This window comes from Phocoena phocoena, chromosome 1 (genome assembly GCF_963924675.1).
Source record: "Phocoena phocoena chromosome 1, mPhoPho1.1, whole genome shotgun sequence".
In the NCBI taxonomy this organism is placed as follows: Eukaryota; Metazoa; Chordata; class Mammalia; order Artiodactyla; family Phocoenidae; genus Phocoena; species Phocoena phocoena.
Window position 1 is genome coordinate 162,465,755 of NC_089219.1, and position 25,422 is coordinate 162,491,176.

Here is a 25,422-nt window from a genome sequence, read left to right on the forward strand (position 1 = left end):
AAGAAAAAGGGGGGTTTCGGCGCGGGAAGTGCTCTCAGCCGTCAGAAGGTTTTCGTGAGCTCTCTCTTTGCGTAGCTCCCTACAACCTTCGGGAGAGCGAAAAGATACGACGCCTGGGGCAGCCAGAGCTATGCAGGACCAACAACGGGGCGGAGGATGGGCCGCAGCCTGCTGCCGCCAGCCCCGCAAGCACACAGGCCTCGCGAGCCAGGGCAGCCAGCAGCAGCAGCGCGGTGCCCACCCCCGAGGAGAAGGAGGAGGTGTACTGGCGCCGCCAGCAAAAGGCGGTGTGGGCGGGGCCTTGGCGCAGCGGCGCGCGCGGGCCTTCGGGAACGCGGCGCTCAGGCAGCGGAGACTGCAGCAGCCGGGGAGGAGACGGTTGCTGCGCCGGGTCCTGGGGTCGCTGCTTGAGGCGCAGGCGCCGTGGACTCAGCCCATCCTTGTCCTTGCATCGCCGTGGGCTCGTAATGGCGACCCAGCAGAGGCCTTTCCACCTGGTGGTGTTCGGCGCCTCTGGCTTTACCGGCCAGTTCGTGACCGAGGAGGTGGCCCGGGAGCAGATGTCCCCGGAGCGGAGCTCCCGCCTGCCCTGGGCTGTGGCGGGCCGTTCTCGGGAGAAGCTGCAGCGAGTCCTGGAGAGGGCTGCCATGAAACTGGGTAAAGGGGGCGACTGGGACGGGGCCCCGGGACCCCGGTCTCGGCCCCACTGCCGCGGCTCTCATCCCCAGGCCCCCTTCTCCTGGCTGAGGGGTTTCAGTCGCCTGAAATGAGAGGTTCTCTCCCTGGGTGCCCCTAGAGCTCCCCAACCCTGTTAGCGCCCAGGAGGAGGAGCACGGGGCTCCTGGTAACGTCAGAGCTTCGTTCCGTTCCATAAACAAACAAGAGAGAGACATCCCCGCCCCCCGATGAATTTCTCCCATAGTTAGGGAATCCCCACTGGCGAAATAGGAACTTTAGTTTTTCCTTTCTCTGCTCCGTCCCCTTCTAGAGCGGGGGGTAACCTGGTGGGCCTGGAAGTCTCTTGATGTTTGATCGAGTAGAAAAGTAGAGCACTGGTTTCTTCAGGATGGTTTGTGCTCTCCCTTTGCCTTGTGCTCTCCCTTTGCCTTGTGTTTTGGAGATGGGAGAGGAAGCTTAGGAGTTTTACGGAGAACGTTGCTGTGGCTTTACTTTTTAATTTAATTTTTACTTGTAAGCATTCTCCAGCAGTCGCATTCTTCATCCAGAAAGTTTTTTTGGTGTTTTTGTTTCGGCAGTTTACTTACTCTTTCGGCATTCATTAAGCCTGGTTTTATTGAGTGGTCTTTTTAATGTCAGGTGCTAGTGTAAATGCTGGAGATACAGATGTGGCGGAGAGAGACACACACACACGCAGAGACCCTACCCATGTTCCCCGTGGTGAGAACATCTAAGTTAGGAGTCAGTCGCCTTTAACTTTGGCTGTCAGTTTTCCACCCTACTGCCCTGTCGTACAGACAGATAGCACCTATTAGAGTTTCGGGCATACTTTGTTCTTCACTTCACCTTCATCTCACATAATTCCACACAGAGCCCTGTTTTTGGAACATGTTTTGTTTGTGGTTGGTACAGAAGATACCATGTAGGCTGGACTCTCCTACAGCTCTCCTGCTGCCACTCCCAAGTACAGAATCTTGACCAAAAAGCTTTTTGGTCTTTCTTTACTTTTCCAAGAAAAATACTTTCACGACTAAAATATATGCTTCCCTTTCTTCTTTTCTGTTCAACGAGACTGTACAGGTATAGCCTAGTTGCGTACCATTTGTAGTGCCCAGATCAGGTTATTGCAGGAAATACACCTTGAGCCATGAAACCTGCGTTACTCTATTGATTCAGTTTATTCCAGTTATTTCCTTATTATGAACTTGAGTGTTCTTTTACCTCAGTCCTCTTTTGTTTTATTATGTTGATGTTAACTCCCCTCCTCATAATTTTATCATATGTTGTTGTTTAATCGTTGATGAGAAACTGCTTTTATAGTATAATAGTATAATTCTTCCTGGAGAGGAGGTCAGGAAAATCATCTTCTATCTGAAAACTTGTAAAATTGGCATTTTGCATAGAGTTGTCATTTACACATTCCTTATCTTAGATTTTCTTTTAAAGGTTAGTAATGTGTTTTATTAACTCTTAGTTTTAACTCCATTTTCCTCATAGTCTTTTCCGTATTTTTAATTACCTGGTTAAAAACAGTTTTATCTTTTGTTTGAGAGGGAGAATTAGCTTTTAGTATATTTAGTAAATTTGCCGTCAGTGGTTATTATGAAAAGAAGGGCTGGGTGATCTAATACTGTATCGGGATTTGCTTAAAACACTTTATTTCTTATTTTAGGAAGGCCGACACTGTCATCTGAAGTTGGAATAATAATTTGTGATATCACTAATCCAGCCTCACTTGATGAAATGGCTAAACAGGCAACAGTTGTCCTCAACTGTGTAGGACCAGTAAGTAATCTGCCCTTCTCTGAATCAGAACAAACAATCTATTCATTTCTAGCAGAATCTGGTATTTTATATTCCAGAGAAACATAAGGGCAGGGGACAGAAGAATTGATTCAGGGCCTTAACCTCATATGGGGAGTTTTTACTTCTCATGAGAAGCAAATGGATATGACCAAAGTCTCCTGAGAGAGAGAGTGACACTAGACTCCAGGAATGTGTGCTGGTTTATTTAGTGGTTACAGCTATAATTGCCAAACTTTTTTTTGTGCTGCATGTCCCTTAACTAAAAAAGGTTGAGCATGTACCCATAATTTACTTTTTATTTGTTTTTAAATTACATTCTGTATTACTGTACCAGTACATATGTTAGTGCATGTACAAAGAAAGATATTAAAAAAAGATTCATTCATTTATTCAATAAATGTTTATTGAGTGTTTATTATATGTGCACTGAACTAGTCTACGGACATAATGGTGAATAAAACAGAAAACCCCTCATGGAGCTTACAGTCCAGTGGGGAGACAGAAAAATAATGTTATAATAGTAAGTGACAGGTGCTTTGAAGAAAAATAAAACAGGGAAGGGAGATAAAAAGATTGGCACACCAGTCTCTATTAGATGGATGGTCAGGGAAGGTCTCTGTGAGGAACTGAAATTTGCATAGGGACCTGAATGCAGTGAGGGAGTAAATCCTGTGAGTATCTGAGGAGAGGGTGTTCCAGGAAAGAGCAAATCCAAAGGTCCTGAGATGAGCATGTGCTTGGCCTGACTGAGGGATGTGAGAGAGGCCAGCGTGGTTGAGCGTGAGTAGGGCAGAGAGGTGGGGAGTTAGATTGGAGAGGTACCTAGGAACTAGGTGGTTAGGTCTGCAAGGTCAAGATCAGGGTTTGGGTTTCCTTCTAAATATGAAAGAGCCATTGAATGGTTAAAAACAAGGGCATGATTTGATTTACGTATTTGAAGTTCTTTGGCTTCTGAGAGGAAAAATAGATGGTAGGGAACCAACAGTGGAATGGGCCAAGCAAGCCAATCACAGGGTAGGAGTGTTAGAGGTGGTGAGAAGTGGTTGAAAGCGGATATTTTGAAAGGAGAACCTCTAGCTGCTGCTATTGGACTGGATGTGAAAGAGACACTTGTGGTCTGTGTAACAGGGTGAATGTTGGTGACATTTATGGATCTGAGGAAGCTTTCTCAATTGTCAAAACATTTGAAAACTAAGCATCTAGAAAATTGTTGATAATTTCATCAAATGAAACCAGAAAGGCTTTTGATTGTCACCAAATGAAATGTATTTCTATTGTTTATTTCATTTTATTTCATTAACTAGTTTAGAATGTGGTCTGTGGTTTGTTGCTTGAATCACTGTCTTATATACATCCTCAGCCAGCTTGTCCCTCCCTCTGAAGTACTCTGGAGAAACCCCAGCCCTGGTTATTCCAGCTCGCTGCTTACTCTACCTGAACATGTATAACCCAGTCTGGCTGGAGAAAAATGCATCCCGATGCTGACTATCCCACTTTAAATATGTGGTTACAAACCTCACATGCAGCCTCAGTACCTCCAGCAATTCTAATCTATTTTCCTAGGCTGTTTTCTCTCCTACTCGCTGAAGCAGCAGTTTTATAACTTCTTTTTTCTCATACTTTTAGCATCCCACCCCTTTCTTCCTTTTTCCTCACTCTTACCTCGTGATTTTCTTCCTTCCTTCCTTCTTTCCTTTCTCCCTCCCTTCCTTTCTTTCTTTCCTTTTTTTTTTTTTTTTAAACTGTGAACGTACAGGCTGTCAGAAGAGAATTTATACCACCAGATCTTCCTATCTGCGTTGTATCCTGACTCTGCCTTATCTCCTTTTACAGGGAAAAACTACCCCTGCTTCTCATGGACACGGTATTCAAAGACTTTATATTTACAGGTTTACAGTTACACATATTCTTATTCTCATCAAATTTTGCCTCTTGATTGGATTATTTCTCTCAACATACAAGTATGGGATTATATCTCCCATTTAAACAAAAACTTCTCTGAATTCTGCATGCTCCTCTAACTACTCCCATTTTTCTGTGCCCCTTTTTAGCAAAACTTGAAAGAGTTTGCCTTCCTTACTGTCTCCACTCCCTCACCTCCTCCTCTGTCTCGTCTTGTCAGGCTTTTATCCATACTCTTAAATGAAACAACTCTGCCAGCATCCCCGTCCTGTCAAATCCAATCATCAGTTCTCTGTCCTCATCTTAATCAGACCTCTCAGCATTTGTGACAGTTGATCACTTTTTCCTTTCTTCACTTGGGATCTGAATTCTTGCCCTCTCCTAGTTTTCTTTTTCTCTACCAACTTTGTCTCAATCTCCTCTGCTGGATCTTTTTATCCTCCTGTGAATGCCAGAGGTCTCAGACCTTAAGCCTTAGAAACTCTTTTCTGTTTATATTCCCTGGACCATTTTTTAATATTATTATTATTGTGGTAAAATATACATAACATAAAATTTAGCATTTTAACCATTTTTAAGTATACACTTCAATGACATTAAGTACATTCACAATCTTATATAACTGTCACCTCTTTATTTCCAGAACGTTTTCACCATCCCAAACAGAAACTGTAACTGGGCCAGTACTTTTTAAACTTTGTGAAATCAGTTCAGTAGGTTAAGACTAAGCATTGAAAAGAAAAATCAGATAGACTGAAATAGAAAATAGGGTGAATTACACGTAATACAGGTACGTACTGGTTCATGAAGCTTTTGTGTCAGATATATTTGTGTGTGGAGCTACTATGTGAAATGAATTTCTTAAGGTGGGTTGTAGTCAGAAAGAATTGAAAGCCATGGCTTTCAATACCATCTGTTTCCTGATGATGCTTACATTAATTTATTTCCACTGAGGAACTACCCCTTAAACTCCAGGCTGGTGGATCGAATTACCTTCTCAGTGTTTCCAGTTGGATGGTTTATAGGCATCTCTAGCTTTTTGACCCCAAAACATGCTCCTTCCTAAGCTCTACTTGGAAGGTCGTTTTCACTTTGTAATATGGATTATACTCCCAGGGGTAGACTCCAGTTTACCAATTTTGGTGTCATAATTTGTTTCTTTGAAGGTATTTTTTTTACCCATTTCTCTATTTTGTGAGGGTCTCTTTAATGAGAGCTAAATGATAGCTGTAAAACTAGTCAGGCATATGTAAACAAGTATTATGTCAAAATATACAGAAAATGACTGAATCAGTACTTTCAAGCATTATTCTTTATTGTCTCCTGTGCTAGGAAGTGGAGGGGGAAAAACTGCTGTTGAGAGAAAGATGATGAATCTGATTTTGGTTGTGTTGAAACTGAGGTGTCTGCTAGATATATTTTTGAATTAAGACAGGAAATGCGTACTATATAGTGGAATTATTTTCTTAAGCAAGTAAGGAAGTCAGGGTGAAGAGGAAATAGAGGAGAGGAAAAGAAGCCAAAGTGAAATTCATTTTGCCCCATGTCCTGAGCTCTTGCGGGTCCTGAAGTTTATAACAGAAGCCACAGATGAGGCAGCCTCGTCAGTGAGCAGCTCTGGAGATAGGAGTTGGATGTCATCAGTATACATATTGTAGTAGAAATCCAGAAAGTTGGTGAGATTTTCCAGGGAGCATGTCTAGGGAGGTGATTCTCCACCTCTAACGTACGTAAGAGTCACCAGTGAGGCTCATTTAAAATGCAGGTTACTGCAGTCTACCCCGGAAAACTTATTACTGGAGGGAGTTGGGGTGGGACTGAGTAACCAGCATGTTTAACGAGTGACCCAGCTGATTCTGACCCAGGTGAACTACGGGACAACTTGAGGTGTTCGGGGGTAAAATAACCAGGATGCCAAGGAAATTGCTAAGTGAGTTTCAAATGGATATGTGTAAAAATTACCCAAGATGATCCATTGGGTACAGAAAGAAAATAGAGCTTTGACTTGTACTCATTTTAATTTCAACTCTGTGTCCATTTTATGTATGTTTAAAGTGTATATTTTATTAGTATAGTAGTCCATATATGTCATTTGTAAATAAATTCATACAATTTAGTAGATGATGGATTTAGAATGTGAACTTGGGTCCTGCTGCCTTGAAAGCCCTTGTTTGTTCTGTTGTACTACGTTGCCTCAGAAGTTAAGTGCTTTCAGTAATTTTGCATGGTTGATGAATAGCAGAGGATGAACTAGAACTTAAACACACTTTTCTAGTCCTGTAATTCCAGTGTCATTTGCTGTTTTTAAGAAGGGGGAGGAGGATGTGGAGATGAGGCTGTGGAGTCAGGTAGAGAGGAGCCTAAGTGACCCACTTGAAAAGGGCAATCCCTGTAGTGCCCTGTCTTTTCTTTTAAGTGTCCGTTTACCTGTTTCTTGAAGGCTAGAAGAAGCAGACCATCTCCTTTCTCCATCTTTTGCTGTGAGCAATGAGAGGAGCAGAGGAGTTTATGCTTCCGCTTACCCTTCCCTCACAAAGGGAAAATTTGTCATGCTTCCTTTGAAATGGGACTGACTCTGATGTATTAACTGTTATATAAAAATTTTTAAATTTTAATTCCTTGAGTTTGAGCAACAAATAGTTTGGGAGATCCAAAATCATACAGGCTCAGAATAGCTCCTTTGTACAATATTAAACTTATCCCCTCCAACCCTCTTTGTCCTTTCTTTATTTTGCTAATACTGCCATTAGTTGTTGGTCCCCATGTCCAGCTAATCAGGAAGTGCAGTCATTTCTGTCTTCTAAGTATATCTCACTCTTAGTATATCCTTCTGCTTCCTTAGTTTTGTCCTTCATTTCTTACCTGCCGTGAGTTTTGTTTTCCAATACCACAGGCAGAGTGATACGTCTGTGTTATAAACGTTCCACCACTGTCCTGTGTAAAATACTCTAGGAGGGCTCAGCAATGCAGAAAAGATAAAGTTCAGTCTTGATAACGTGGCACTCAGGGTCGTTCCTGATCTGGCCCAAGTGTTTCTTTCCAGACTCATCTCTTACCACTTCCCTCTCCACTACTCTGTGCTTCAGGTATCCTGAGCATCACCCTTTTTTACACTTTTACATATAATTTTTCCATTATTTGGATTTTCTTTTTCCTGGCAAATCCTTACTGTTCTTCAGAATTCAACTCAGATGAGTCACTTCTTTTATAAAACTTTGGACTTTGTCTTCAGTTAGAGGTAATTCCATCATGCTTTTATTTACACTGTGAGAGTCAGTAAATTGCAGTTACATCATTTTCTCATTAGGCTACTTTATTAATATTTGATTTCTTAATAGTGAAGACTGTACTTCCAACACTCAGTGGTATTCCTTCATTTAAGCTTGCTAAGTAAGAGTAAACTGTTGGTTTTCTTTATTCTCCCAGTACCGATTTTATGGAGAACCTGTAGTGAAAGCATGTGTTGAAAATGGAACTAGCTGTATTGACATCTGTGGAGAACCTCAGGTATGTAAAATGGAAAAGAAGGAACAAAATTAACAATACAACTTTCTGTTAAAGTGAAAAATATTTAGTGTAATTTTGCAGACAGATTTTAGAAGGTGATGACTCTGTAGCATTTAGAGATGGTATTTCATTGAAAGCTTGAAGGAGAGCATGATGGTAAGGTCTTAGCTTCAGTTTTCTTGAATTTTTCTTCCCTACATCCTGATTTCTTCCATGGCCTTTATGTATAGGATGTGTTGATTTTTATTGCTACTGCATGCTGTAAACAGAATTAATTAAAATAAAACTTGCTCAGAGTCATGCAACCATTAAGTAGAAAAACTAGGACTTGCATTGAGGTTTGCCTGAATTAACACTGCAGGAAGTGGAGTGTTAATAAGCACTGAGCTACACTAGCTCCTTTATAACTGTAATCTCATATGTCCCTATAGTCTCTGCTGAGTACCATCATCAGTGTGCTGGTATGTACATACTTAGAGCTTATCAGTTGGTGATGTATATTGGAAAGTGTTGAGAAAGTGTAAATTACCAAGACTGATAAAAGAAGAGGTAGGAAATATGAATGTAAAAGAAACTATTCCTATCTTATTTAAAATATTCTAGAGCAGAGAAAATGGTGGAAAGCTGCTAAGTTATCTCATAAAGTACCATGAACGTGACATCAAAACCTAGTAATGGGCCAGAATATATATAAGTCAAAAATACAAATTTAAATAACCCAATTTAAAATGGGCAAAGGGGAGAAAAGAGGCAAATCACCTGTGCAGAATTCCACATAATTCACATAACTGCTGTGCCCTTGAGGAGAGGGAGCTTCACTCCTCCCTCTTTATGTGTGGGCTGCACAGTCGCTGCCTTCCAGTGAGTACAGTATGGAAGTGGCGGGGGGAGGGGGAGGGGGAGAAGAACTTTACAGTGGAGACACCAGACAAACGCCACCTCAGCCAGGTGTTCAGGGTCAACATCACCAGTGAGAAATTATGTTGATAGTATGTACTCTTCTTTTTTTAGATGATTTACAATATTGTGTTAGTTTCAGATGTACAGCAAAGTGTTTCAGCTATATATATATATTTTTTCAGATCTTTTTCCATTATAGGGTATTACAAGATACTGAATATAGTTCCCTGTGCTATACAGTAAATCCTTGTTGTTTATCTATTTTATACATAGTGGTGTGTATCTTTTAATCCCATACTCCTAATTTATCCATCTCTCCCTCCCTCCCACTTTGGTAACCATAAGTTTATTTTCTGTGTCTGTGAGATAGTATGTACTCTTGATATGACATCAGGAAATGGCACTTTACCCCGTCTTCCTCCCCAAAACCTGTAACTCTAGCGTAGTCATGAGAAAATCATGCGACAATTTCCAATAGAGGGGCATTCTGCAAAGTACCTGACCACTACTGTAAAGGTCATCAAAACCCAGGAAAGTCTGAGAAACCATCACAGCCAGCGGAGCCTAAGGAGACATAACAACTAAATGTAGTATGGTATCCTGAATGGGATCCTGGACAGAAGAAGGACATTAGATAAAAACTGAGGAAACCTGAACAAAATAGGGACGTTAGTTAGTAATAATTTATCAGTATTGGTTCATTAATTATAATAAATGTTAATGTAAAAGATGTAATGATAAGGTTAACTGAGTGTGGAGTACCTAGGAACTCTCTAGTACTCAGTTTTTTTCTGTAAATCTAGAACTGTTTTTTAAAAAAAACAGGCAAAGAATTTGAACAGACATTATTCCGTTCTTGCGTTCCCTCCTTTCCTACCACTCTTTCTACTTACATATGTGCACAGATATATGTCTGTAATGATGTTCATCTGGAAGATGTGATTTGGGGTAACTTTTTTTTGTTTTCTTTGTATTTTTCTATATTAATTTTTCATAATAGGTATTGCTTTTGCATTTAAAAGTCATTCTAAAAAATGAATTAAGTCAGATCTGCATACCTCTCACACCACCTGGAACATAGTAGGTATGTTTGCTGAGTAAGTGCCAACTATTTGGCAGTTAATATTTTGCTGCAGAGCCATCTTGGTTAGCATTTTCACAGTTTAATTGCTTTGTTTTTAAAGGTAAATCATTTAATTTTGGTCTAGATGTTTCTCCATAGCTCTGATTCAGATCTTTTGTCTTGAATCTTTAGTTTCTGGAACTAATGTATTGGAAGTATCATGAGAAAGCTGCAGAAAAAGGGGCTTATATCATTGGAAGCAGTGGCTTTGACTCCATTCCAGCAGATCTGGGAGTAATATATACCAGAAATAAAATGAATGGTAATTATTGATCAAGAAGCAATAATGGAATTTAAAATAGAGGTGTTTCATGTTTGTAATTGTGGTGAACTAAAATCTTCTTGAGAAAAGAAACAACTATTAATGGGTAGTATTAAAACACATACTTTGTTTTTAATATAGCTGTACTTGTTAGAAAATGATATTGACACTATTGTTTTTTGAGGTATGGATAGTACTATAAGTGTTCTAAAGGAAGGAATTCTCCATTAGAATTTAGTTGTGGTTATAGCTATAAAATTTCTGGAAGAAATTTTTGGCAGGCATTATAAATTCAAACTTGCTTTGTTTAGGAATTAATACATCTTAAAGTATAATTTATACACATACTATAATTGGAAAGTTTTAATTTTTTTCAACGACCAAAGCTAGAAAGTATTGAACAAGCTTTTTGACATCTTTTTTAGCTCATTTATAAAATGGAGACAATAAGAATGGGAAAAAATCACTATTATAGTAAAACAGTGGAATGTTATACATACATAAAAAATGCCCTTTATAAAAATGACCTGAAGCAAATAAGTCCAGTTCTATTTAAACCATTCTAGAGCTTAAAATTATGGAAAGTGTTCCAGTTTATATTAGAACGGTAACTCTGAAACCAAAGCTCAACAAAGGTAATACGCATGCCTGCCATTTATTGATTTTAGATTTTTAGAAATTGAGGAATAGAATACTTTCTTAACACAGTGAATGTCAGAAAGCAGTAGGCAACATCATACTTAATGATGAAACGCTGGAACCATTCCCAATAAAGAGAAGGGCATGAATTGAACATCTTTAAAATATTTATTTAGTCTTCAACCCATGGATCTGATATATTTCCATTTATTAAAAAACTTACTAAAAAAATCTCCATTTACTGAAAAAGTTTAGAGTATTTTTCATGGTGGTCCTACATGTTTCTTATTGCGGTTATTCTTAAATATTTAATAGTTGTTATTTTGAATAGGTCCTTTTTTATTTTTAAGGGAGAAATATTACTTTAAGATTTATTTTAGAACTTTTTTTCAGACACTGAAACCTAGGAGTCAGCATTTAACAAATACCCCAGCTAATTGTTGATTCAGGTGGCTCACATTTCATTACATACTGCCTTAGGCGATACATGTTCTTTCTGTGCACAGGGTTAGATCAAAGAGCCATGTATCCAGGCCACTTTCTCTTAACAACTCTCAGAATCCTCTCCAGTGAGTTAGAATTTAATGATCTATTCTTGGTTTTTGACAGTGTTAGATAAGTGATACTTATGTGGCTTTAGTTCTTTTCTGCTGTAACATCATTGTAGATGGTGTGGTTATTTGTTACCTTGCTCATTGTCAACTTTCTAAGGCCCCATGCTTTAATTTTCTCTTGGAATTAAAGCTAGGAATACTGTCTCTTAACAAATTGGTATATTTTATCAGATTTTGAGAATTAGCTAGCCCGTTATGTTTTTCTTTTGTCTTACTGCTCTCGATAAGCTCAAAGATTAATTAAATACTTAACCACTATACGTATGTATTAGTCCTCATGGTTAATATAATTGATTTCTCCCCTTTTTTTCTGGCCTTGGTATTCTACTTTGTTTTTACTCATTATATTTTTATTTCATTTAAATAGCCTTACTTTATTTAATAAGCCATCACAAAGGCCCATTTTGGTAGGGTTTCTGTATATTCATTGTAAGTCACTACTAATGAATCTTCTTGAAAGCTTTCATATTGGAAAATAGAATAATTCCCATAGATGTAGTTTTTTTTTTTTTTTTTTTTTTTTTTGCTGTACGCGGGCCTCTCACTGTTGCGGCCTCTCCCGTTGCGGAGCACAGGCTCCGGACACGCAGGCTCAGCGGCCATTGCTCACGGGCCCAGCTGCTCCGCGGCATGTGGGATCTTTCCAGACCGGGGCACAAACCCGTGTCCCCTGCATTGGCAGGCGGACTCTCAACCACTGCGCCACCAGGGAAGCCCATAGATGTAGTTTTGAGAACTGATGGCCTTCCAGAATCAGTGAGCTAAATTGTTGCCTTATTGGAAGAGATTTTTTGTAATGTCAGTTTGAATACTAGAAAAGATTTTGTGAGTACCAGCAGTTAATTTATACTAAACTACTATTTTTCTGATAATTTATCTGGCTTTAGCTGCTCCTTAAATCTGTTTACAATAACCTAATAATACTGTTATAGCACAGATTTTCCTGATTATATCAGCTGTAGGCCTAATAAAAATGTTCCCTAAATGAATAGGAATAGCTTATTATTACTTATCCTGGGTTAATAGATTTTTATTTGATTTTACTTTTACCATTTTCCTTCTCTTTTAGGTACATTGACTGCTGTGGAAAGTTTCCTGACTATACATTCAGGACCTGAGGTTAGTTTTTGTTTGTCACGTGTTTTCTTTGTTAATATTAAAAACATTTTGGAAATGATACTTGCCTGTTAAAAAGGTTTCAATTAATTAAATTGTATGTACAGTTGTAATTTTTAGTGTATGAAAGTCAGTGTTTAATTTTAAAAAGTAAAGATTGCTGTGAGTTATTTTGACTTAAAATAGAATTTGTTTAAAACTGCACAGTTCATTATTAGAATGAGTTACCATCATCCTAACACTAAAGATCTATCATTGTTGTGTGATGAATGTTGTCAGCCTAGAAAATTATCACCTTAGTGCAAATCAGTGCATTTTTATTATGTGCCTAACTTGGAGTTAGGTGCTCTTGTGGCCATACAAGAAATGTATAATGTAAATGTAATCTTACTGAATTTATGGTCTATTTGGGAGCATAAGATAGTTGCATTTCTGGGAAAGAACCATGTTTTGTGGTAGTAGTTTTACTGCCAGTAGTGTCTAACACAATTCTCTATCTATACTTGAGGCTTCATAAGTATTTATTCTCTTTAAAAAATATTCAGTATTTCACATATTGTGTAATACAAGTATATATAGTAGTGCAAGATAGTGTGACACATAAATGAACAACGTGCAAACCCTTAAAGGGAATAATTTAGATGAGCAGGAGACAAAAATTGTTATTAAAGAGGTCAGATGAAATACTATAGGATTCTGAGAATGGGGAGTTACATCTAGCCGGGAGGCCAGAGATCAAGGACTTTTTGGAGAAGTTGGGATATGGAATTTTAAAGGTTGGTGCTGAGGAAATGTGGATAAGGGAGAGAGGAAATAGTTTAATAAAGATGTAACTGTGGGATGGAGTGGAGCATGTTTAAGTAATGGTTTTATTTGTCTGGATTGTAGGTTCAGATGAATAAACATGAAGAACTATATAAAACTTGCTAAAATTTGTGGTTACAGATAATATCCACTAGAGTATCAGAATAAAGGGAAGTGACAGTGGGCCTGAGTAATTTGGGGATGCCTCATAGAAGCCTTCTTAAGTTGAACCTTGAAAAGTGAATAGCATTTGGAAGGTGAGAGGCAGCAACCTAAACAAAGGCTCAGAAATGAGAAAGAAGGACATGCTTGGAGCTCTGGGGAACATGAATTAGAAAGCCAACTCAACCTGGTTTAAACCAACAAAACAGAAAGGAATTTATTGATTCATGTAACCAAACATCTGCAAGTAAACAGTATGGCTGGATCTGGATGTTCAAATGGTATTATCGGAACTCATTTTTTTCTCTTCCTCTTCCTGTCTCTGCATTACTTCTGTGCTCCTCAGTGTAGGCTCTCACCATCGGGGGGTGGGGGGGGGAAGGTACTGGCAGCCCCAGGTATGCATTGTCCATAGGTTCATGATTTCCCAGGAACAGCTAGCAGAGTTTGAATATTCAAAGATGGGGAAGATTAGTCAAGTATTGGGTCATTTGGTCATTCTTGAGCCAAACAGTGTGACCTGGGGTAATGGAGTACTAAGGTTGCCCAGGCCTGGGTCATGGGCCTCTGGAGAGGGAATCATAGGGCCAAGCCCTTCTCAACAACACGTAACAAACTTCCAATAGGAAAGAGAGTGTTGTAAGCAGAACATAGGGTAGGGGAATTAAGAATTCCCTGCAGGAAATCAGTGCAGGCTGACAAAAAACAGATGTCTACTACAGGGAGATAGTGAGAAAACAGAGCTAGAAAAGAGGCTTCTTTTGAAAGAGGAGCAGGAGATGATCTATAACAGGAGATGAGAGTTGTGTCTCCTTCATATGATTGCTATGAGGATTAAATTAGTCAATGAATATAAATCAGAACAGTGGTTGGCACTTTACAATCACTCAATAAATGTTATTAAGTCCTATTATTATAAGGACTCAAAGTTGGGCCTTAATCAGGACGAGACATTTGAAAACATCGAAATCAATGCAGCTCCTTCTCATTCCCCTTAAAGCAAAATACAGAGCCTTAATTTCACAAGGATGGACAGAGGTAACTGCCTTGATTCTATGCATCCCTTGGCACAGGATTGTTCTCCTCTTACTCCTTATCCTACTTTTCCCCTTAAGCTTTGTTACTTTACATAAAAAATTGAATCTTAGACTATGTATTAGACCATAAAGCAAGACTCAAAAGAATTTCAGAGAGTTGGAATCATATACTCAAGGACAGTGCTGTCCAGTAAATCTTCCCTCAGTGATGAAGGTGTTCCATATATGCTATATAATGGCTTCCATACCAGATAGTGCAGCTCCAGAGCAGGGTCAGCCCATGGTCTACTTTTATATGGCTGCAAGCTAAGAATAATTTTAACATATTTAAAGAGCTATAATAAAAAAAACAATACGCAGCAGAGACCAGATGTGGCCTGCACAGCCTAAAATATTTAGTTTGACCTTTTACAGAAATAGTTTGCCAACCCCCGTTCTAGAGTATGTTTTAGACTATAATGAAATTATGCTAGAAATCAGTGAAGAGATGATAAGAATTCAATGTCTTCACTTCTTATAGGTTGTTAGGATTTTCTGTATACTCTTAAGTCCGTTTTGGTAGTTTGTGTCTGCATTAGTTTCTTAGGACTCCTGTAATGAAGTACCACAAACTGGGTTGCTTAAACAAGGGAAACATTGTTCTCACAGTTCTGGAGGCTAGAAGTCCGTGATTAAGATGTTGGCAGGGTTTCTTCTGAGGGCTGTGAGGGAGAATCTGTTCCATGTTTCTCTCCTAGCTTCTGGTGGTTTGCTTGCAATCTTTGGTGTTCCTTTGTTGTAGATGCATCACTCAGACCTCTCTTCCATCTTCATATGTGTGTGTGTCCAAATTTCTCCCTTTTTATAAGGACACCAGTGGTTTGGGGTTGGGGGCCCACTTCCTCCAATATGTATGACCTCAACTTAAATAGTTACATCTACAACAACCCTCCTTACAAATAAGGTTACATTCTGAGGTACCGGGGGTTAGGCCTTCTACATATAAATTTGGGGTGGGTACAAAATTCAATCCGTAACAGTGTCTTTCTAGGAATTTGTCCATTTCATCTAGGTTGTTTAATTTGTTGGCATCCAGTTGTTCATAGTATTCCCTTATACTCTTTTTTATTTCTGAAAGGTTGGTAATGCCCCTTCTTTCATTCCTGATTTTAGTAATTTGAGTTCTCTCTCTCTCTCTTTCTTTTTCTTTCTCTCTCTGTCAGTCTAGCTAAAGGTTTTTCATTTTGGTTGATTTCTTCAAAGAACCACCTTTTGGTTTCATTGATTTTCTCTATTGTTTTTCTATTCTCTGTTTCATTTATTTCCACTCTAGTCTTTATTGTTGCTGGATACAACAGTAATATAAAAATCAGTTGCATTTCTGTATACCAGCCACAGTTAGAAAATGAATTTTTTAAAATGAGACCATTTATAGTAACATTAAAAAATCTAGTACTTAAGAATAAGAGATATAAAATGTACAAGATTTCTGTGAAGAAAACTATAAAATGTTATTGAGTGACCTTAAAGAAGACAAATAAATGGAAGAATCCACCATATTCATGGATTGGAAGGCTCAATTTTGTTAAAATGTCAGTTTTCCTTAAATTAATTTATAATCCCATATAATTCCAATCAAAATCACAAACAGGTTTTTTTTTCGCTTGCTTGTTTTGTTTTAGTGTGCAATTTGACAAACTAATTCTAAAATGTATATGGAAATGCAGAGGGCCAAGAATAACCAGCACTTTCTTAAAGGAGAATAAGGTAGAAGGATGTTCTTTAATATCAAGACATTATTAAGTCAGAGTGTTACATTGGCAGGGAGATATCGATAGGCCAGCAGATTAGGATAAAGAACTCAGAGTAGTTTGTGCATATATGAGCACTTGATTTATGGTAAAGGGTCTTTTTCGGGAGATGATGGGTGTGGGGAAACAATGAAATTGGACTCATACTTTGCACTGTGTACAAAAATCAACTTTAGGTGGGTTATAGACCTAAATGCATAAGGCTAAACAGTAAGCTTTTAGAAGATGAATATTTCATGGCCTCAGGGCCAGGAATGGCTTCTTTTTTTCCAGAAATATATTTTATTTTGTTAATTTATTTTTATTGAGGTATAATTGACATATAACATTGTACTATTCAGGTGTACAACATAATAATTCAATATTTGTTTATATTACAAATGATCACCACTAGTTAGCATTCATCACCATACTCAAGTTTTTTTCCTTGTGATGAGAACTTGTATTTATTTATTTTTGAAGTAACTTTTCTTTATTTGGAATCTGATTATCAGCAGCTCTTTATATGTTTATTTTTTAAGCATATAAACAATTTTTTAAATTGTATTTATTTATTTATTTATCTTTGGCTGTGTTGGGTCTTTGTTGCTGCATGCGGGCTTTCTCTAGTTGTGTCAAGCAGGGGCTACTCTTCGTTGCAGTGCGTGGGCTTCTCATTGCGGTGGCTTCTTTTGTTGAGGAGCATGGGCTCTAGGCTCATGGGCTTCAGTAGTGTGGCACACAGGCTCAGTAGTTGTGGCTCACGGGCTCTAGAGCACAGGCTCAGTAGTTTTGGTGCACGGGCTTAGTTGCTCCGCGGCATGTGGAATCTTCCCAGACCAGGGATTAAATCCGTGTCCCCTGCATTGGCAGGCAGATTCTTAGCCACTGCACTACCAGGGAAGTCCTAAGAACTTTTAAAATCATCTTTCCTGGCAAATTTCTAATTTTCTATATAATATAAACTATAGTCACCATGTTGTACAGGGAACAAATGACTGCTTGCAAAAGACACGGAAGGCATTAAATATAAAAAAAAGTGGAATACATTTAAAATTTTAAATTGAGTATGTCTTTTTATATCACAAGACACCATTAAGAAAATGGAAGGTCAACAGCAGAGTAGGAGGTCCTTCTAACACATGATGAATCCTAACATCACAATTTTGAGCAAAAGAAGCCAAACTCAAGGAATATACATTATATGGTTCCATTTCTGTAAAATTTAGAAACGGGCAAAACTCACTGCACTGTTTAGAAATGAATACTTAAGTGGTAAAACTCTTAAAGAAGCAAGGAGTTTTCTTGATTACCACAAAGGCAGGACAGAAGGAGGGCCTTCTGGGTTTACATAGATGTTAGCTTCATAATTACATTAAATTATACTTTTATGTCTTGTGCACTTTTCTTTCTATTTTTCAACAAAATAAAAGGTTTTTAAAATGGAATGTAATTTTTGCCTTTTTGATGGCTTATTTGTATGAGAAGATACTCTTAACGTTTTTAAAAAAACTATTTTCTCCTGATTTTTGGAAATCTTTGCAAGTAGGTCAGATTGGCTAGGTGCAGACTGAGGATAGTTTCACAAATCAAACTCTTAAGACTTTTAGCTCTGATTTAGTTTTAACAAACAGAAGAAATTAATCTGTACCAAAATAGAAATTAGGTTGGTGTCTCTTTACCTTTCAGTTTCATCAAAGCTGTTATATGAAAACCTGAATCTTCTGATGGTTTTAGTGTTTCTTTTTTTCTGCTTAAAGCAATCAGTGATAAATAGTTGAGTGAAAATGATGACATGAAACTTATTAAAAAGAGCATAAATAATGGTAGGAGGAAAGAAGAAAGGGCATATGTTTGTAAATATATAATATATAAATAGGGTATAAATAGTGAATGTGATCAAACTGATGAGTTTTACTGCTGCCTAGCCAGTCATAAAAATTTATCTCAAGATTATTAAATAAGGGATTATGCCTTGCTCAAATAGAGGTGAAATGTTCTTTGTATCAATTATAAATTACTTGGTTTTACATTTTAGTAATTATCCCTTAAGACATGTTTCTTCTAATATTTTAATTTTGTTGGAGTATAGTTAATTTACAATATTGTGTCAGTTCTAAGACAAGTTGCTTTAACTCTTGAATTATTTTGTTAGGGGTTGTGCACTCATGATGGTACCTGGAAGTCAGCGGTTTATGGTTTTGGAGATCAGAGTAATTTGAAAAAACTACGAAATGAGTCCAATTTGAAGCCTGTCCCAATTGTTGGTCCAAAATTGAAAAGAAGGTATATTATCTCAAAATCTATTCTTCAGTTTATCTAACCATATTGTTGTTTATCTGACTGTTAATAACATATGCTACTAAGAAAAGCCTGGAGACTTTTATAGTGAGTTCAGGATTGTTTTCAAAGATAAATAAAATATAATTAATATGTTACCCTAAGTTTAAGTACTTCATATATAATAATACATTTGGATTCTGGGAAAATTCTGGAAAAAATCAGTTTTATGACTCTTCACTATCAATATCAAAATTAAACATCAATTAAATTTCATGCTGTAAAAATGTGATGATCTTATGTATATTAATCAACCTATTAATTAGTATTTATATGTGAGAACTCTAAACTCAGAGTTTGGCTGTTGAAATGAGTGTTCTTCTTATCATTATCTAGGGAAATTGATGGGGTATAAAACATGGTCAAACTATATGTGTTAAGCGCCCATGGTGTGAAGAATACTACATTGTTCCAACTTGTCACTTGTTTGGGTGCAGGTGTAGAGAACAAAGGACAAATACTGAAGTAAATTTTAATTAAGAGCAGATCTGCCATCTTTACTGTTATTATTAATTGCCTCAAGAAGAGTTAAGGTTTTTATTCAGAAATTTACCAGTTATAGTTGTGGTCACTGTAAATGGAGAAGATACAACATGCTTCTGTCTTGCAGGTGGCCAATTTCTTACTGCAGAGAACTCAACAGTTATTCCATTCCTTTCTTGGGAGCAGATGTGTCTGTTGTGAAGCGGACTCAGCGTTACTTGCACGAAAATTTAGAGCAATCACCTGTAAGTGTATATGATTTATTTTTTAATAAAGAGTATTCTATGTTTGTTTCAGTTCCCCTATCATTTTAATGTAGGATTTTTATGTTTATAAAGCAAAAAAAGAAAGAGCTAAAATAGTGCATGTTTCAGTTTCTGGAAGCATAAAGAATTAGTGGTGTAGAACATTTTGCATTTTATGGGGGTGGTAATAGCCTTCTCCCATAATTCAACTCTGACCTTCTGAATACCTTTTTAATGTAACACAATAGCAGCAAGTTCAGTATAGGAAATCCTGGTATCGTAAATACCCAACAGCCCTGTTGCGAGTTTCAGCTGCTAGAATACTCTTTCTGTTGCTTATGGAGGTGTCTAGGTTCTTCTCTCTTATCTCCTTGCTACCTCTAGAGAACTATCCTACTCCATTTGGTGAGGGAAGTAATTTTTCCCACTGCTGAGACTTGAAGAGGAAACTATGTCAAGTTTTAAAAAAAAAACAAAAAACGAGAGTATTTTCTTATAGAAGAGATTGTAAGTGGAGTCTACACTCTGTAATGTATAATTGTTAAACTCAGGTATATTGTTATGGACTTTTTATATATAGATTATGTGGACTTTTGTGTTCAAATAGGGGAAGCTATTACCTTTTGCAACAATTTTTTTTTAACATCTTTATTGGAGTATAATTGCTTTACAATGGTGTGTTAGCTTCTACTGTATAACAAAGTGAATCAGCTATACATATGCATACATCCCCATATCTCCTCCCTCTTGCTTTTCCCTCCCAACCTCCCTATCCCACCCTTCTAGGTGGACACAAAGCACCGAGCCGATCTCCCTGTGCTCTGCGGCTTCTTCCTCCTAGCTATCTGTTTTACATTTGGTAGTGTGTATAGCTCCATGCCACTCTCTCACTTTGTCCCAGTTTACCCTTCCCCCTCCTCGTGTCCTCATGTCCATTCTCTACGTCTGCGTCTTTATTCCTGTCCTGCCCCTAGGTTCTTCAGAACCCTTTTTTTTTGGATTCCATATATATGTGTTAGCATACAGTATTTGGTTTTCTCTTTCTGACTTACTTCATTCTGTATGACAGACTCTAGGTCCATCCACCTCACTACAAATAACTCAATTTCATCTTTTTATGGCTGAGTAATATTCCATTGTATATATGTGCCACATCTTCTTTATCCATTCATCTGTTGATGGGCATTTAGGTTGATTCCATGTCCTGGCTACTGTAAATAGAGCTGCAATGAACATTGTGGTACATGACTACTTTTGAATTATGGTTTTCTCAGGGTATATGCCCAGTAGTGGGATTGTTGGGTCATATGGTAGTTCTATTCTTAGTTTTTTAAGGGACCTCCATACTATTCTCCATAGTGGCTGTATCAATTTACATTCCCACCAACAGGGCAAGAGGGTTCCCTTTTCTCCACACCCTCTCCAGCATATATTGTTTGTAGTTTTTTTGTTTTGTTTTGTTTTGTTTCTTTGCAGTACGCGGGCCTCTCACTGTTGTGGCCTCTCCCGTTGCGGAGCACATGCTCCAGACTCCAGACGTGCAGGCTCAGCGGCCATGGCTCACGGGCCTAGCCGCTCTGTGGCATGTGGGATCTTCCCGGACTGGGGCACGAACCCGTGTCCCCTGCATCGGCAGGCGGACTCTCAACCACTGCGCCACCAGGGAAGCCCATGTTTGTAGATTTTTTGGTGATGGCCATTCTGACCAGTGTGAGGTGATACCTCATTGTAGTTTTGATTTGCATTTCTCTAATGATTAGTGATGTTGAGCATCCTTTCATGTGTTTGTTGGCAATCTGTATATCTTCTTTGGAAAGTGTCTATTTAGGCCTTCTGCCCATTTTAATAATTTCTTTTAAAAAATGTCCTCCCTGGGGGCTTCCCTGGTGGCACAGTGGTTGAGAGTCCGCCTGCCGATGCAGGGGACACGGGTTCGTGCCCCAGTCCAGGAAGATTGCCGCGGAGCGGCTGGGCCTGTGAGCCATGGCCGCTAAGCCTGCGCGTCCAGAGCCTGTGCTCCGCAACGGGAGAGGCCACAACAGTGAGAGGCCCTCGTACCTCAAAAAAAAAAAAAAATGTCTTCCCAGTGTCTGATTTCTGGACAAGCTTTTGGAACATAACACATTCATAAAATGGAAACTGCTTTTTGTTCAATATTTATGACTATAGAGTAAGTTATTAGTAGCTAACATTCTTGTATTACTTGGTCTAAGAAAGTAGGGAGTAACATCCTGACTTTATATTCTTCATCTAGGTTCAGTATGCTGCTTATGTAACTGTGGGAGGTGTCACCTCTGTTATTAAGCTGATGTTTGCTGGACTTTTCTTTTTATTCTTTGTGAAGTTTGGCATTGGAAGGCAACTCCTCATAAAAGTAAGTAATATTTCTATGAAATTAGACCTTAGAAGTATTTTCCATGAATTTTTGAAAATATCACTAAAGGTTTTATTTTTTCCTTTAGTTCCCATGGCTCTTCTCCTTTGGTTATTTCTCAAAACAAGGTCCAACACAAAAACAGGTAACCCTTTCCTTTGTATCCAGGTCTCTAAAATAATATTTTTCTTTATTTCATTTTTACTTTTCCTCAGTGTAGTTAAAATAACAGCTAAGACCTGATGAAGCACTTACTGTGTTTCAGACACTCTTTTATATTCTTTACATAAATTAGATTACTCAGTCTTTTTGAACACTCCTTGAGGTGTTATCTCCATTTTACAAATGAGAAAACTGAGTCACAGAGAGGCTAAGAAACTTGCCAAAGTCCTATAGTGAGTAAATGGCCAAGTTAGGATGAGAACCCAGCTATCTGGCTCCAGAAATTATATTCTCTTTACTTCATAGAGATTTCAAATATCTTTACTCTTCAGTTTTTCTCCTTCATTATCTCCTCCTTTTTTACGTCCTCTCTCCCCCTCCTCCAAGCTTCCCTTCCCTTTCCTCTTTCACACACCCTGGATCCCCATGGTAGATAAGTTGAATTACCATCTGTCTGGTATCCTCAATATAACTGCTTCAGGCACTTCAGATTTCATGTGTAAAATCTAAATTTATTTCCACTGAACCCTCTTCTTCCTTCTGTATTTCCCATCTCAGTTGGTGGCAGTGTCATCTGCCCAGTCCTGAACGTAGGCATCATTCTAGATTTTTCTCCAAATCCATCATAACTACCTTAGTTCAGGCTCTTATCCCTCTTCTCTTCTCTCTCTCTCTCTCTCTCTCTTCCTTCTAATCGTGGTAAAATACACATGACAAAATTCCCCATCTTAACCATTTTTAAGTGTTCAGTGGTATCAAGTACTTTCATGTTATTATACAGCCATCACCACCATCCATTTCCAGAATTGTTTTCATCTTGCAAAACTGAAACTCTATACCCATTAAAAAATAACTCTCCTTTCCCCTTTTTCCCCAGTTCCTAGCAAACGCAATTCTACTTTGTGTCTATGAGTTTGACCACACTAGAACATCATGAGTGGAATCATGCAGAATTTGTCCTTCTGTGATCAGCTTATTTTACATAGGATAATGTCCTCAGAGTTCATCCGTGTTGTAGCATGTGTCAGAATTTCCTTTCTTTTGAGGCCAAATAATATTCCATTGTATATAGGGTTGTTTCTCAGTATCTTCAGAGGATTGGTTCCAGGATGCCCCACAGGTACCAAAATCCATGATGCTCAAGTCCCTTATATAAAATAGCATAGTATTTGCATATAACTTATAGACATTGTCCTGTATACTTTAAATCATCTATAGATTACTTTATAATACCTATGTAAATACTACGTAAATAATTGTAAATGGTATGTTAATAGTTGGTGGCATGAGGCAAATTCAAGTTTTGCTCTTTGGAAATTTCTGGAAGTTTTTTCCCAAATAATTTGGATTTGACATTGGATGAGTGTGGACACAGAAATCATGAATATGGAGGGCTGATTGTATATACCGTATTTTGCTTATCCATTCATCTGTCCATAGACACTTGGGTTACTTCTATTTTTGTCTATTTTGAATAATGCCTTTATGAAATTGGGTGTGCAGATATCTCTTCAAGACCCTTCTTTCAGTTCTTTTGGGTATATTCCCAGAAATTCAATTGTTGGATCCTGTGGTAATTCTAGTTTTAAATTTTTTAGGAACCAACAAACTGTTTTCCACTGTGGCTGCACCATTTTACATTCCCACCAACTGTGCACAAAGGTTCTAATTTCTCCACATCCTTACCAACACTTGCTATTTCCTTTTTTTTTTTTATAGTAGCCATCCTAATAGTTGTGAGGTGATCTCTCATTATGGTTTTGATTTGCAGTTCCCTAAATGATTAGTGATGTTGAACTTCTCTCCATGTGCTGCTTATTGGCTTATTTGTATATCTTCTTTAGAGAAATGTCTGTTCTTGTCATTTGCCCATTTTTGTACTGTATTGTTGAGTTCGAGGAGCTCTGTGTATATTCTGTATATTAATCCCTTATCAGATATGTGATTTGCAAATATTTTCTCCCAGTCTGTGGGGTTGTCTTTTCACTGTTAATAGTGCAGGCCCTTATCTTTCAGCTGAACTGTTCATAGCCTTCCTATGATTTCTTTCTAATTCATCTTCCCACTGCTGTATAAGAAATCTATGATGCAAATCTGACTCTGTTCCCAAGGATGGTTCGACATATGCAAATCAATCAGTGTGATACACCACATTAACAAAAGAGAAGACAGAAATCATAGGATCATCTCATTAGACACAGAAAAAGCATTTGATAAAATTCAACATCCATTCATGATACAAACTCTCACCAAAGTGGGTATAGAGGAAACATATCTCAACATAATAAAAGCCATTTACCACAAACGCATAGCCAACATAAAACTCAACAGTGAAAAGCTGAAAGCCTTCCCACCAAATTCAGGAACAAGACAGATGATGCCCACTCTCATCACTTCCGTTCAACATTGTATTGGAAGTCCTAGCCACTGCAGTTGGACAAGAAAAAGAAATAAAAGATATCCAAATTGGAAGGGAAGAGGTAAAATTGCAGATGACATGATACCCTATATAGGGAACCCTAAAGACTCCACACAAAAACTATTGGAACTAATAAATGAATTCAGCAAGGTAACAGGATACAAGATTAATATACAGAAATCTGTTGCAGTCCTTTACACTAACAATGAAATATCAGAAAGAAAAAGTAAAAAAAAAAATTCCGTTTAAAATCTCATCAAAAAAAAAACTAGGAATAAACTTAACCAAAGCGGTGAAAGACCTATATGATGAAAACTGTAAAACATTGATAAAGGAAATTGAAGATGATTCAAAGAAATGGAAAGATAGCCCATGCTCTTGGACTAGAAGAATTAATATTGTTAAAATGGCCATACTATCCAAAGAAATCTACAGATTTAATGTCATCCCTATCAAATTACCCATGACATTTCTAACAGAACTGGAACGAATAATCCTAAAATTAATATGGAACCACAGAACTGCCAAAGCAATCCTGAGGAAAAAGAACAAAGCTGGAGGCATAACCCTTCTAGACTTCAGACAATACTACAAAGCTATCATAATCAAAACAGCATGGTATTGGCACAAAAACAGGTCAATGGAACAGAATAGAGAGCCCAGAAATAAAACCACACACCTATAGGCAATTAATCTTTGACAAAAGAGGCAAGAATATACAATGGAGAAAAGACAGTCTCTTCAGCAGGTGGTGTTGGGAAAGCTGGACAACTTCATGTGTCAATGAAATTAGAACACTCCCTCACACCATATACAAAAATAAACTCAAAATGGTTTAAAGACCTAAATATAAGACACGATACCATAAAACTTCTACAGGAGAACCTGGGCAAAGCATTCTTGGACATAAATCATAGCAATATTTTCTTAGATCTGTATTCCAAGGCAAAAGAAATAAAAGCAAAAGTAAACAAATGGGACCTAATTAAACTTAAAACCTTTTGCACTGCAAAACAAACCATCAGCAAAATGAAAAGACAACCTACGGACTAGGAGAAAACATTTGCAAACAATGCAGCC

The 25,422-nt window shown here is 37.9% G+C and overlaps 1 protein-coding gene across 1 annotated transcript in view; it reads left to right on the top strand.

Annotated features, from left to right (window-relative positions):
- The first annotated feature begins 356 nt into the window (after window positions 1-356).
- Window positions 357-25,422, top strand: part of SCCPDH (saccharopine dehydrogenase (putative)) — a 40,495-nt gene continuing 15,429 nt past the window's right edge. The window contains exons 1-9 of the mRNA XM_065876817.1: window positions 357-657; window positions 2,351-2,463; window positions 7,813-7,893; window positions 10,049-10,178; window positions 12,501-12,550; window positions 18,475-18,605; window positions 19,270-19,387; window positions 21,642-21,761; window positions 21,850-21,906. Coding sequence (XP_065732889.1) covers window positions 468-657; window positions 2,351-2,463; window positions 7,813-7,893; window positions 10,049-10,178; window positions 12,501-12,550; window positions 18,475-18,605; window positions 19,270-19,387; window positions 21,642-21,761; window positions 21,850-21,906 — 990 coding nt within the window. The 5' untranslated portion in view covers window positions 357-467. The remainder of the gene's footprint in view (window positions 658-2,350; window positions 2,464-7,812; window positions 7,894-10,048; window positions 10,179-12,500; window positions 12,551-18,474; window positions 18,606-19,269; window positions 19,388-21,641; window positions 21,762-21,849; window positions 21,907-25,422) is intronic.